At 48.7% G+C, this 13,642-nt stretch overlaps 3 protein-coding genes across 3 annotated transcripts; 1 reads left to right on the forward strand and 2 right to left on the reverse strand.

Annotated features, from left to right (window-relative positions):
• Window positions 1-1,239: 1,239 nt before the first annotated feature.
• On the reverse strand, window positions 1,240-3,606 carry F5147DRAFT_760032 (uncharacterized protein; the record flags this gene model as incomplete). Its single annotated transcript, XM_041440467.1, has 9 exons — window positions 1,240-1,835; window positions 1,885-2,434; window positions 2,488-2,517; window positions 2,581-2,610; window positions 2,663-2,782; window positions 2,828-2,869; window positions 2,925-3,239; window positions 3,331-3,408; window positions 3,463-3,606. 9 exons carry the CDS (start codon window positions 3,604-3,606, stop codon window positions 1,240-1,242), a joined length of 1,905 nt encoding a protein of 634 aa, XP_041294707.1.
• A 225-nt stretch (window positions 3,607-3,831) lies between these two features.
• F5147DRAFT_772070 (uncharacterized protein) lies at window positions 3,832-4,821 on the forward strand (the record flags this gene model as incomplete). The annotated part of the gene is made up of 6 exons (XM_041441319.1): window positions 3,832-3,928; window positions 3,977-4,069; window positions 4,130-4,255; window positions 4,306-4,368; window positions 4,419-4,529; window positions 4,577-4,821. The coding sequence occupies 6 exons, from the start codon at window positions 3,832-3,834 to the stop codon at window positions 4,819-4,821; spliced, it is 735 nt and encodes a 244-aa protein (XP_041294708.1).
• A 7,955-nt stretch (window positions 4,822-12,776) lies between these two features.
• Window positions 12,777-13,468, reverse strand: F5147DRAFT_772075 (uncharacterized protein; the record flags this gene model as incomplete). Its single annotated transcript, XM_041441320.1, has 4 exons — window positions 12,777-12,988; window positions 13,039-13,149; window positions 13,268-13,371; window positions 13,425-13,468. The coding sequence occupies 4 exons, from the start codon at window positions 13,466-13,468 to the stop codon at window positions 12,777-12,779; spliced, it is 471 nt and encodes a 156-aa protein (XP_041294709.1).
• Window positions 13,469-13,642: the final 174 nt, after the last annotated feature.

Raw genomic sequence — 13,642 nt, forward strand, 5'->3', positions numbered from 1 at the left:
ATAGATGGGTGGGCCAACATGGGGGATAATACATAGATGGGTGGGCTGACGTGGGGGAATTGTACATAGATGGGTACATATATGGGTGAGCCTAGATACATTTCATCAAGACATACAGCTGATGTAGCCACCAGCAATCAAACACGTAGGATACATGCACACTATGAGTGCATATACCTACCATCGACCACCAAATCTAAACCCCTAAGCACAAAAACATGAATCGACCATGTGTGGCATTGACCAATAATCGAGGACTGAAGTGGAAAAACCCCACACCTGAACCCTGGTGTGCAACATATCCTATTTCTAAGCACGGACACCAGAAGCACAACACTCACAAAAATATAAATGTCAAATTTTCAGTACAAAACCCCAAACCGAGATTTACCAACCCCCAAACCCTGAAATTGTGGACTGCCAGGTTTGGGGGTTTGGGGGTCCCGGAACTCGGAACTTGGGAAATTTGGGGAGATCAATAAAATTTGATTTACAATCGAGTTGATTGACAAACACATTGACTTACCCATGTTTGAAATATATTTTTGTTGTCTCACATACTGAGTTCCGAGTTCCGGGACCCCTGAACCCTGAAACCCGACAGTCCACAATTTCGGGATTTGGGGGTTGGTAAAATGTTTATGAATAAATAAAAGGTTGATTTAAACATTTTTGAAAGATGTCTTATATCAAATGTCAAGTCCCGAGTTTCGAATTCTGGGTTTCAGGACTCCGGGTTTCGGGACTCGGCACTCCAGAAACCCGGAAATCAAAACTCGGGACTTGACATTTGATATGAGACATTTTTCAAAAATGTTTAAATCAACCTTTCATCTATCCATACACATTTTACCAACCCCCGAACCCCAAAATTGTGGACTGCCGGGTTTCGGGGGTCCCGGAACTCGGAACTCAGTATGACACAACAAAAATATATGTCAGGGTTTGGGGGTTAGTAAAATGTTTATAGATATACGTAGGTTGATATAAACATGTTTGAAAAATGTCGTTAGTCTCAAATGGCAAATCCTGAGTTCCGGGTTTCAGGACTCGGCACCAAGCACCCGGCACTCGGGGTTCGGCACTGAAAATTTGACATTTGGGTGTTAGGGTTTAGAGTGATATCTACCTCAATCTACAGTTTTGAGTTCTGGATATCGGGACTGGTCATTAAATTATTCAATTGTGGCATAGGTAACATGCATTGAAAAAGATTTATGTACATCTATCACTGAGCAATTATGTAGCCATTTCAACCTCCTCACCAGGAAGATCAAGCTTCCCCTCAACATCCAACTCCTCATCAGAAGAATCATATTCTGGCAGGAGGTTACCTGGTTCATTAGGGACCACAATATTGCCGGAGGATTCTGGCAAGAGGTTGCCTGGTTCATCCGGGAGCACAATTTCGCCGGAGGATTGTGGACCCTCAGGCTGAACTTGGGTGGGCTCAACCATGAGACCTACCATAGCAGATCCATCCTCAACTGTCAAGGGTGTGGGTTGCATCACTGAAATGTCCAAATCAATGAGGTTGGAAAGTGCGGAGGGGAGGGGTGAAATGGACGGGTGGGGACCGGATTGATCAAGCAAGATTGTTGCATCGGCTGGTGTGTCCGGAAGTGAAAATGAAGGGTGCCGGTCGACCACTGTGTGCCGGAGGCTCTCATGGAGGCATTGCAGGGTATCAATCTTAGCATCCTGCTCCTGCACCCGAGCCTCAAGAATAGCGATGCGAGCTGCACCATCTCGAATCGCGATTGCCATGGAATGGAGATCCGGCATGGGAACATCGAGTGCTGCATGAGGCACTGCGAAGCTCGAAGACTGAACAGCTAAGTAAAAAATCAGGTCAGCAGGTCATCAAAAGTTTGGGTGACTTACAAGCTGGCGCAGGTGCAGGTGCAGGTGCAGGTGCAGGTGTCTTCTTGGTAGTGATGGTCTTGCTGCGACCACGTGACTGCACCTGGGGTGTAGTTGCAGCAGGGATGGCCTGGAGTTCGGGATGGGCCACGAGATTGACTACGAGTTCGGGCCCTTGACAGGGAGGGAGACGGAGCAGTGGATGGAGCAGGGGCAGATGTCTTGGAACGCGTCCGGCCGGTGGTAGACTTCCCTCGGATCCGTTTGGGCGGGGATCCCAGAGATGCAGGGTTGCATTTGATCTTCTTGGTGGAGCAGCGGATGCAAGACAAGCAGGGGAGGCTGGTCCTCTTGTCCAAAAGGGTCGCGCAGGGCCAATCCTCCTTGATGCAATAATGGCAGGGGTTGTTCTGTGGTATCCGTTAGTAGATGGACTAGGGGAATTAATTGGAGTACTCACCAGGCCGGGAATGGTGATATCAAATGTGGTATTGGCCGGGGGGTCACCATCTGAACCGCTGGAAGTATCATCAGAGGACTCCCCAACTTCCGGATGACTGCCGGAGGTTGCCTGATAGATTGTAAGTATGCATGTGAGTTCCAGGGCGAGCTTGTAAGACTTACCCGAGCCTCCGGACGACTGACAGGAGATTCCTAATGCAATGGGCATGAGTCAAAATGATATATGCGAGTTCCGGACCTGTCCGAAAGACTCACCATGACCTCCGGACGCCTGCCGGCAGTCAGCTGTGGACACATGAGCATATATATGAGTTCCGGACGACTAAATCAGACTTACCGAAGCAGGCCCAAATGATTGCTTCTTGGGGGAACCAGGTGACCGAGGCAACTGGGGCGTCCTCACAACAATGGTGGAGAGCTGGGGAAGAACGACCTCCGGCACTCTACGCGAAATCGGCTGCAACAAATTGAGAGCATGTCACAAATGAGCCAGAACACATACCTGAACAATTGGGTCTTCATCATCTTCCAACTCCACAAACAGCTTTGACTTGGGGAGTCAAGTTGACTTGACACGCTTGCAACCCTTCATTGCTGACTTCGGAGGTTGGGAGGAGTGTCCAGAAATTATCGGGGACTTCCTCTTGTTGCTCCCTCCGACTTCCAGGCTCCAGGTCAACAGAAACGGCCTTACCTTTTCCTTTGTCCCAGAACTCGGAGGTCGTCTTGCTGGAAGGTCCAGTGACATTGCCGGTGACGACGGGAGGGGAGGGAATGACAGGGGTGGGGGAAGGGACAGGTGTGGGGGAAGGGACAGGTGGAGACGGAAGATTGACAGTCAGTGGGCCAGTGGAAGGATTAGGAACAACAGGGAGATTACAGGAATTGTCACCCAACGCCTCCCAGGCACAGGACTTGCTTGTGCCAGGCATGTCTAGCCACCCGGGGGTCATCATGGCCAATGCTGTGCCAGTTGGGCAATGCCTGGGGAGTCATGGAACGCACCCTCATCAGCTCCTTAGAGCAGGACGCCACAATGCCAGGGATGTATTCCCCTTTCTCATGGGCCTGGATGATGTCAGCCTACCCGGATATTAGAAACATCAATGGTAAACTAATTTAATGAGTGCAACTTACCAAAAGAGTGGTGACCTGCTTTGTCAGAGCAAGGTGGACGTCCACTGAGCCGGCCGGGATGTGCCGAGCGCCAGCAATGATGCCTACAAGTTGAGCAGTGGATGCCTTGAGGTCGGCCAATGAAGATTGAACTGGAGTAGACATTTGGATTGAGTTGACAGATGTGAGAATGTTGAAAGCAGGGTGAAATCTGTTATCACTAGAATGAAGTTTCAAAGAAACAATACAATTGAAGGACGATGTTGAAAATCATTGATTGTTTGTCTTTGTTTGGTCATGGTTCAACTTTCGGCAATCGCCGGCCATGTGTTGAACTTAGACGTTATCTGTTATCAATCAGTTCATAAGTTCATCAGCTCATCAGATATCATGAGCTCTCAACCTGGGGTCAGATTTCATGACCCTCCGGTCACTGAATCCACCTCAATGGATGTGGATGAGTCCTCCAAGTCCCGGATGTCCCTTGGTATGTTTTTTTTTGCTGATTTCAGTGAATTGATCTGACATGGTTTAGATCCATTAGATGATATATACCTTGGGCCGGATGATGAGTTAGACTCTGATTCTGGGTCGTCCGGTGGTTTGGATCTGTTGAATGCGATTCCCGGTATGTTTCTCAATTCAAATGTACATATTCTACATGTGCAAATTCATCACATACTTCCAGATCCATTATATCCGGCGCTGGCGGATGGACTGGCCCTGTATGATGACCCGGACTTGTATCTTGGTCCGGAGGATACCTTGATTTTGTCTGATGATGCTCCGGCTGTACCCGATTTTCCTATGGCTGGTGAGGTTATTCTTTTCATCTCATGTTCATTTTCCATGGCATTTCCCCAGTGAATGAATCGACTCCCGAACCTCATCCGGTTACTCCGGCTGAACCAGAGGCACCCATACCTTGTAGGCATATTCATATCATTTCATGTTTTTTATTCATGTTATCTCCCAAGCTAATTCAGAAACTCCCGAACGTCAATCGCCCGAGCCGGAACTCAACAATGAAGCACTGCGTGCCATGGTTCAGGAGTTCATGCCAATCGGATCTTATGATCAAGCTGAAAGTATGTATACAACAGTTGATTATTTATCTTTGCTAATGTTCTGCAAGTTCAAACAATTGTAGATCGCCTGGGTGATTACCAACAGCGTCATGGAAATCTTCCTGCCCCTACAGTAGCACAACTTCTTGAGGCTGACAGACCATTCAGGATGGCATGGGCTGAAACATGCGACAAACTGCGGAAAGCAGATGCGGACCTCCGGAGGATGCAAAGGGTAAGGGAGTCAACCTCCGAAATGCTGAAGGTATTAGATACCCTCATTGAGTTCTTTGAGGACTCAAGTAACATGTAAATATCGATCAATGTCTGATAGTAGACACATTGCAGTATACTTTACCTACTCAGTACTCGCTGCCCGGTTGTCTGTGCTCGGTACTCGGTACTCGGTGCTTGGTACTCGGTGCTCGGTGCTCAGTGCCTGGTGCTCGGTGCTCAAGGTTCAGTGCAGTATACTTTACCTGCTCAGTACTTAGTACTTGGTACTTGTATACTTTACCTACTTAGTACTTAGTCCTTGGTACTTGTATACTCCACCTACTCAGTCCTTGCTGCCCGGTTGTCTGTGCTCGGTACTTGGTACTCGGTACTCGGTGCTCGGTGCTTGGGGTTCGGGGTTCAGTACTCGGGGTTCGGTACTCGGGCCTTGGTACTCAAGATTTGGGATTTGGGATTCAAGATTAGGTGGTTAGTACTTTGACATATACACAATAGCACATATGACATTACACATGAGGGCAGGAAGATATATCTACATTAAGTGTGTCCCCGTGCTCTGGTTACTCTAGGTGTACTGTCTACTGGCATTTGCAACTTACTCCGGGTCGTCCTCGTGGATGGTTCAACTGTGACTCTCTTGCCCCACCTCCTTTTCTGTGCCGGCGGCGTGATACTGTCTTCCATTTCAACATCATCTCTAACCTCGCTGATTGCGTCTTCAGTTAACCCAGCAAGGAGGTCTCCCATTCGTGATGTCAGTAATGCACCTTTTTTGGCTGGCATGGCCGGGCGAGGCTTTGGAATTGCACATGGGACTGCCGTCCCTTTGGGTGTAGGACCTCCTGTCCTGGGTTTCTTCAGCGGATGTCTCCCGTCAGCCAAGTCATCATCCACATCATCCTCAGTATGATTAGTGGCACTCTCCTTATCACTCTCAGCTTCTGTCGACGAATCCCGAGGCCTTTGGATGGTAACCCTCTGCTGCTTTCTCACTATACAAGTCTGAGGAGAGGGCGACTTGCCAGATATGACAGATGGTACCATGTCCCCATCATTGTTCTTCCATGCTTTGAACAGAAATGTGGGACCTTCGCCTGTTTCCTGCTGAGCATGCCAGAAATGGAGCAAGGCAGTTGTTACGACTGGGGTATGTCGAGCTGTCTTAGTCCGAGTGGACTGAGATTCGGCGAGACAGACGTGGTTCTTCTCTCGAGTGAGAGGTCAAAGGTTTCTGGCTAAGGCAAGTATCGGCGACTTCCTTAGAATAGTGGTTCTTAGATAGCAAGGTTGGAGACCTTGCTAAAGGACTTGTTCCAGGTAAAACCCAGTAGATTAAAGTGAGGAAATACATGTGGTACGCTATGTAACTATATAGCGAGAGTTCAAGCGGAGATCGTAAGTGCGTATCAAGATAGAAGGCGGACAGCCCGCTTGGTAAGTGATAACAGATAACAGATAACAGATAAGAGATAGTAACCATGGTGCGGACAGCCCGCTTTGATAAGAGATAGTGGTCTAGACGTAGTGATGGTTACTGGTACGGAAGGTTAGCTTGGCGATGATATGAGTGAGGGTCTGGAAGGTGATTGGTCGTTCGTTAAGGGCCGTATGCATGTACCATTGTCCAGTATCGAAAGAGAAGCGAAGAGAATGAATATACCGTAACATTACCCCCGTGTTATGGTTGATGTCACCGGCATCGACATCACTAATTGTCCTGGTTCTCGTAGTAGATGGGGTCGGCGTCGGCATTGTGGAATTCTAATTCTTCTGGCTGCGCCAAGTACTCCCTATCGGCGCGCGCAAGGTCCTCTTCTTCTTTCCTATCTTTCTCTGCTTCCCACGCGGCTAACGCGTCGTAGAAGCCTTCGTCGGTATAAACCAACGGGAATAGTATCTTGGTGGTGGTGAAGGGGCAGTAAATGGAGAAGTGCCCGGGTTTCGTGTCGCCGCAAACGCGACAGTAATATAATGGGCAGTTCTTGTGCTTGTGACCAAGCTTCTTGCAGACTCGGCAGATGAAGTTGGCGTCGGCGATAGTACCGACTATTTGTTTCAATGAGGGGGATTTAATAGCGATGCTAGAAGATGCGATGGTGGGGGGTTCTCCGGTGAGGTCGATGACCTCGCGCTTTTTTCCTTTGGATGATTTTTTCTTGGTTACGCCGTGAATGGCGGCTCCTCCGCGAAGGTTTCTTCTTTGGAGTTCCGTGTGAGTCGGGATAGGTATGGGTATCGGTGCAATGTTCCCTCCAATCGAAGTTGGATCAGGTAGAACAGCGGGGGGATTATGAGTAATAGGAGGCAACGGGCGGCCGACTTGGAAGGAGTTTCGATCAGCAACAGTCTGTATAATTTCCCTGCAGATAGTGCTAAAACCAAGAGGGAATAACTGAAGCGTAAGCGAGCGAATGCGCCGCTGGACGTGGTTGCAGGAGAGTCGGAGGGCGTCGTTCTCAATCTGGGCAAATTCTTCTTCGAGGCGTTGAGTGGCTCTAATGATATGGATGTAGGTGGCAGCGACTCCAGCTGGCACTGCTGGCTGGTTGTTGAGATAAGTTTCAATCTCGAGGGCGTGGGCGACGGAAAGTATGGTGGTTTCGACGATGACGTCGTCTTCGATGCTGACAACGTTGTCGGCAAAGGGGGATTCGTAGAGGCTGATGGAGGAGACATTTGATTCAGTGGGGGAGACAGTTTGTTGAGAAGACATGTTTATATGACAGTGGGGACTGGTCGATCTAGTTCAACTTGTGCCTCTTCTTATAGGCAGAGAGTAGGTCTTCGGCGTTTTCCATGTTCTCCGCTGGAATCCATTCGTTAGAGCCAGAAGAGTATCCTTTCCAGGATACGAGGTAGCGTCTTCGTTTACCCGTTCCCTTGTGACTCAGGACTGCTTCGACTTCGTATTCTTCCGACTGGTTGACTATATCTGGAGGTGGTTCTTCGTAGTTCGGTCCGTGAATCTCTGTCTCCTGATAGGAGGATAGTTCAGAAGCGTGGAACGTGGGATGAACCTTCCATTGTTCCGGAAGCTTCAAGGTGAACGTGATAGGCGATAAGACTGCGGTTATAGGGAATGGTCCGTGTCGCTTGGGCGCAAGCTTCCTGGATGGGAGAGTGGTCATGAGGTTAGCTGCGGATAGCCAGACCTTATCTCCTATCTTCCATGGCCGATACTTTTTTCCGTGCGTCCTTTCTGCCATTCGTTGCATGGCAATATTGTGACAAGAGATGGCTTCTTCTCTGATCTTTTGGAGGGCGCGAACCCTTTCTTCTGCGGCAGGGGTGTCCGATGATGGTAGTACGTGGGGAATACCGCGAGGTTCATATCCCATCATGAGGAAGAACGGTGATGCGTTCCTTGCTTCGTGTCTTCGGTGGTTGTGCACAAATTCGGCGAGGGGTAAATGGTCTGACCACTCATAGGGGTTAGTCCTACAGTATATTCGGAGATATGTCTCAATTTCTTGGTTGAGCCGCTCGGTTTGTCCGTCTGTCTGAGGGTGATATGCCGTGGAGGCGGCGATCTGGTATCCCAAGAGGCGTGCTAATTCCCTAGAGAATCTAGAAATGAACTGAGGGCCTCGATCCGAGATCACCTTTTCGTGGAGCCCGAAACGTTTGAATACGTTTTTAAAGAATAGTTTGGCTACTCCTTCGGAGGAAATGTTCTTGTTACAGGGAGAAATAATCACCCCCTTCGTAAGGCCATGGTCTACCACGACCATGAGAGAGTCAAAACCGTTGGACACAGGGAGGTCGGTGACGAGGTCAACAGAGACCTGGGAAAAGGGGCGAGTAGCGGAAGAAGGGATTGGGACAAGGGGAGGCGAGACAGGGTGAGTATCGACCTTCATTTGTTGGCAGAGAGCGCATCCTGCAACATAGGAGCGAATAAAAGTGCCCATGCCAGGCCACCAGTAATCGCGTTTCACGAGTTCCTCGGTTTTAAACCGTCCTGGGTGACCGGCAGTTGGATGGTCATGAAGACGCAGTAGGATGGCTGTGCGTTGCAGGGGCGGGACGTAGGCACGAGACTTATAATAGAGTACTCCGTCTGTGATGACCCAATCAGAGAGTGCAGATTTCATAGGGGGTAAGCACAGCCCATCCAGCGCGTCACTGGCGGTGGAGAAAATGGGGTCAGCCAAGGAGTTCTGGGCGAGGGCGGTGGAGAGTTCATCGTCGATCAACCGGATGAACATAGAGTCTGGGAGGAGTACGCGATCCTCATTATCGTGTTCCCCGAGACCGTGATCCGGACGACGAGACAGCGCGTCAGGTGCCGCAAGTTTGGTTCCAGGAACGTGGTGCAATTCAAGGTCATAAACGGATAATACAAGCTGCCATCGTGCTTGTCGTCTGGAGAGTTTCTGCGCTTTTGAAAAATACAGGAGGTTCAGGTGGTCGGTGAAGACGATAACGGGATGGGGGTTTCCTTCGAGATAGTGACGCCATTCGTTGAGAGCGCGGATAATAGCGAGCAGTTCTCGATCGAAGATTTCATAATTGCGTTCAGCAGGGTTGAAAGACTGGGAAATATATTCACAGGGATGATAGACGCCATTTTCATCCGTCTGAAGGAGTACGGCCCCTGTTGCTACTAGAGAGGCATCAGTTGCAAGGGCAAATTGGCGTGTGGGATCAGGGTTCCTTAAGACTGGTTTCATAGTGAAACATTCCTTGAGCTTGTCGAACGAGGTCTGAGCGTCAGGCGTCCATGCAAACACTTGGTCTTTCCGAGTGAGATTAATGAGTGGACGGGCAATATCAGAGTAGTGGGATACAAACGCCCTGTAAAAGTTGCAAAATCCGAGAAAAGAGCGGACATCTCTTACGGATGTCGGGGTAGGCCAGTCTTTTATTCCGTCAACTTTGGCGTGCTCCATAGCAACTTCTCCAGGTCGAATAATCATCCCAAGGTACTCCACTTCAGTTGCATCGAAAGTACATTTCTCCGGTTTGACGAATAGTTGTTCTCGACGGAGTATCTCCAATACTCTCAATGTACGTTCGCGATGTTCTGCGAGGTCGGATGAGAAGATGAGTAGATCATCCATATATATGACAATCCATCCTTCGTTGATTTCGTTTTGGAAGCGATTATTCATATAGGATTGGAAGGTGGCAGGAGAGTTGGTTAAGCCGAAGAACATCACAGTGGGCTCGAACAGGCCTTCTTCGGTCGTAAAAGCAGCTTTCCATCTATCGTCAGGGTGGATTCTAATGTTGTTATAGCCGGAACGTATGTCGATCTTTGTGAAGTGTTTGGCTTTGTAAAGTCGTTCTATGAGAGTTTTGGGGAGTGGGAGTGGGTATTGGTTGCGTACGGTCCAATCGTTGAGGTACCGATAATCCTGACAAGGGCGTAACTCTCCACTTTTCTTTCCTACAAAGAAAAATCCACTGGCTTGTGGGGATTTCGAGGGTACGATGAATCCCTTCGCGGTGTTTTCTGCGATAAAGGTTTTTACTGCTTCTCTTTCTTTTCCTGATAACGGGTAGATTTTGGACGTCCTGGGCATGAATCCAGGCTTCAGATCGATTCGATGATCGATACCGGGTCGTTCTGGTGGCAGCTTATTAAGGCTGTCTTTTGCAAAAATATCAGCGTAGGTGTGCAGGTAAGATGGAACGAGTTCCGCAAAGCTTTTCTTCATTTTTTCCTTTTCTCCGGCGACCGCGAATTCCTGAGCTTTGTTGCTAGTCTTCGAATACCCTTGTTCTTGTTTTGATGTACCGTCTCTGGTGAGAGGAGTATCAAAAGAGACGTCGGAGATTACTCGAACTTGAGAACCGTCAGGGGAGTATTCGATCAGGACGTCTTCGTCGTTTAGGGGATAGAGAGAAGGATCGACCACTGGAGGGGCATAGTTTTCTGACCATACGTCTTCCTTAGTGTCGTAATCCGGCTCATCTTGATCTGGTGCGAGGTGAGGAAGCTCTTCGTCGGTGATTTCTTCTACAGAAGCTCGTGGGTAAACGGGGTTTTTCTTTAGCTTGGAATTCTTCCATTCGCGGGACGGTTCTCTTTCTGCGAGAACGGGACGGGGAAACAGTAGTGGTAGATTGCGCTGTTTCCTAAGATGGTCGATTTTCTTTTCGATCTCGAGCGATTGTTCGTTTGGCGCGAGAGATAGTTCTTTGTTTGTCCAGTCGATTGATGGGTTCAGTGCTTTTAACCATGGGAATCCGAGCAGGATTTTATCCTTCTTCGATAGTTTGGTTATGTTGAACTTCCCTATCATGGTTCTCCCGTCAATTTTGACAATAAGGACGCAGTAGCGAGAGATGAGTCCTCCTCTTGCATCAGATCCGTCTGCAGTTATGACGGGGAATGGTTTCGAGAGTTTGTGGGTCTTGATTCCGTGGAGTTTGCAGAATTCCTCGCTGATAAAGGTTCCGCTTGCTCCGGAGTCGATGACCATAGAGGTTTCAATGGTTTTGTTACGCTTGGTGGAAATAATAGTGGCTGGGACACGAAGCTCCTTTTTATTTCCAAGTGATTGTACAAGTCGTATTGGGACAGGAGGTACTGACATCGATGCAGACTCCTTTCCTAAAAATCCATCTCCACGAATCGTCGGTTTACCTCTTCGTCATCATCACTGCTCTCTTCTTTCTCGACCTTCCTTCGAATAGGCATCTTCTGCTTCTTATCTTCCCTAGGGTGGAATGTGGTATCGTTGGCGCGATGGCCCGTTTGGTGACACTTGAAGCAGCGTCCCTCTTTGAGATGTCTTTTCACTTCAGACTCGGAGAGCTGGTCTATCTCCATAGCATCGCTTCTGCGGGGAGTGAAGTGACGATCTCCGTACTTCTTTTTCCTAGGCTGGTAGTGCGTAGGATTCTCTCGTTTCTGAATGGCTCTCAACCGTTGGAAAGCGTTATCTAGGTTGATGCACGTTGCGACGACAGTTTCAAAGTCGTCTAGACTTTCTCCAGTGTGGTAGAGATTGTTGCGAAGTCCTACGTCGAGACCTTCGCGGAAGAATTCTACCCTGGTGACGTTCTCGGTTATTCCTGCTTTATGAGCGAGGAGGCGATAGTTGGAGATATATGTGTGGAGGTCTCCTTTCATCTCAAGGGCTCGTACTTTGGCCATAGCCGTCCCGGCGGGGTCTATAGCTCCAAAGGCTTCCTTGAATGCGACTTTGAAATCATCCCAGGAGCCGTACCCAATAAGATTTCCTGCGGTATTCTTTAGTTTGGCGTTCTGGGCGGTCTCCATGAAGTCTTCTTTCCAAGCGGCAGCATTGCCCTTGGTCATAAACGAGAGTGCAAAGATTACTTTTTTCTTGTCATTGTCGTAGATCTTCTCGTTGATATCTAAATACGCATTACAGTTCAGCATGAACCTGTGCGATTCATCGCGGTCTCCGTCGAATTCGGGGGGAGTACCGATCTTGATTTCAAATTCTTTGGTGGTGGTCGCCATTGTATTTAATGGTGGTATTGGCGGTAGCGCGCCTAAGTTCAAAGCTCCGATCAAAGGAGTTAACGAAGTCGTGGTGTCTTGCTGACGTCGCAGGTGGCGGCGTCTAGAAATTGAGACTTTAATCTTTTGTTACGACTGGGGTATGTCGAGCTGTCTTAGTCCGAGTGGACTGAGATTCGGCGAGACAGACGTGGTTCTTCTCTCGAGTGAGAGGTCAAAGGTTTCTGGCTAAGGCAAGTATCGGCGACTTCCTTAGAATAGTGGTTCTTAGATAGCAAGGTTGGAGACCTTGCTAAAGGACTTGTTCCAGGTAAAACCCAGTAGATTAAAGTGAGGAAATACATGTGGTACGCTATGTAACTATATAGCGAGAGTTCAAGCGGAGATCGTAAGTGCGTATCAAGATAGAAGGCGGACAGCCCGCTTGGTAAGTGATAACAGATAACAGATAACAGATAAGAGATAGTAACCATGGTGCGGACAGCCCGCTTTGATAAGAGATAGTGGTCTAGACGTAGTGATGGTTACTGGTACGGAAGGTTAGCTTGGCGATGATATGAGTGAGGGTCTGGAAGGTGATTGGTCGTTCGTTAAGGGCCGTATGCATGTACCATTGTCCAGTATCGAAAGAGAAGCGAAGAGAATGAATATACCGTAACAGCAGTCGTGTCCCAATTTTGCAGCTTCAAAGGCTCCTTCAAGTCAACATCCGCCGGAAGATACGTCCGGGCCACGAAGTCATCCTGACTTTGTACAATGGCACTCCATGGCACAACCGCCTTGTCCTTCCCGGAACATATCCCTGTGTCCATGCATTGAACAATTTGTCAGATGATGCGACGAGAAACTCACGATAGTGCGATGTAAGAAAGGCCCTCACTATGGCCTTCTTCTCCTCAAGTTTCGTGTCCGTGATGTCCAGAAGGAGTGGCATACCCTCCCCGTCCATTTCGAGTTCGAAAGCTGGTTTTCGAATTCTTTTTCAACCTCCCTTGACCTGATGTCCTCCATCCCGTGCCACGGAGCCTATCATTGTGATGCTCAACATGTTCAATCTGGTATACATGGTTCAAACACTCACCGAACTGTTCCTGCGCATACTCCTGCCACACTGGCTCAATGTCCTCCCAGTCCTTCATCTTCATGAAGCTGTCCCCATTTCCTAAGGCCTCGTTATCATCATGCCTGCATGAATATTTTGAGATGAAAGATCTGTGTCAATGGATAAATGTACTCACATCCCAAACAGCACCTCTCCCTTTTCATTCTTCCAAGCCGACATCACAAAAACTCTCATCCCACATTGCCTCCACATCTCGTTCGAAAAGTGTTCCATATATGCTGGACCCTTCTTATGAGCTACTTGTGCTTGTATCTCCGGAGGCGGACAGTTGTTGGACCACTCCTCCGCTGTTTCTTTCGCCTTCTCCAACTCATCGTCGTCCAATTCAGCATG

This window comes from Suillus discolor (assembly GCF_016758755.1).
Source record: "Suillus discolor strain FC423 chromosome Unknown F5147scaffold_18, whole genome shotgun sequence".
Classification (NCBI taxonomy): Eukaryota; Fungi; Basidiomycota; class Agaricomycetes; order Boletales; family Suillaceae; genus Suillus; species Suillus discolor.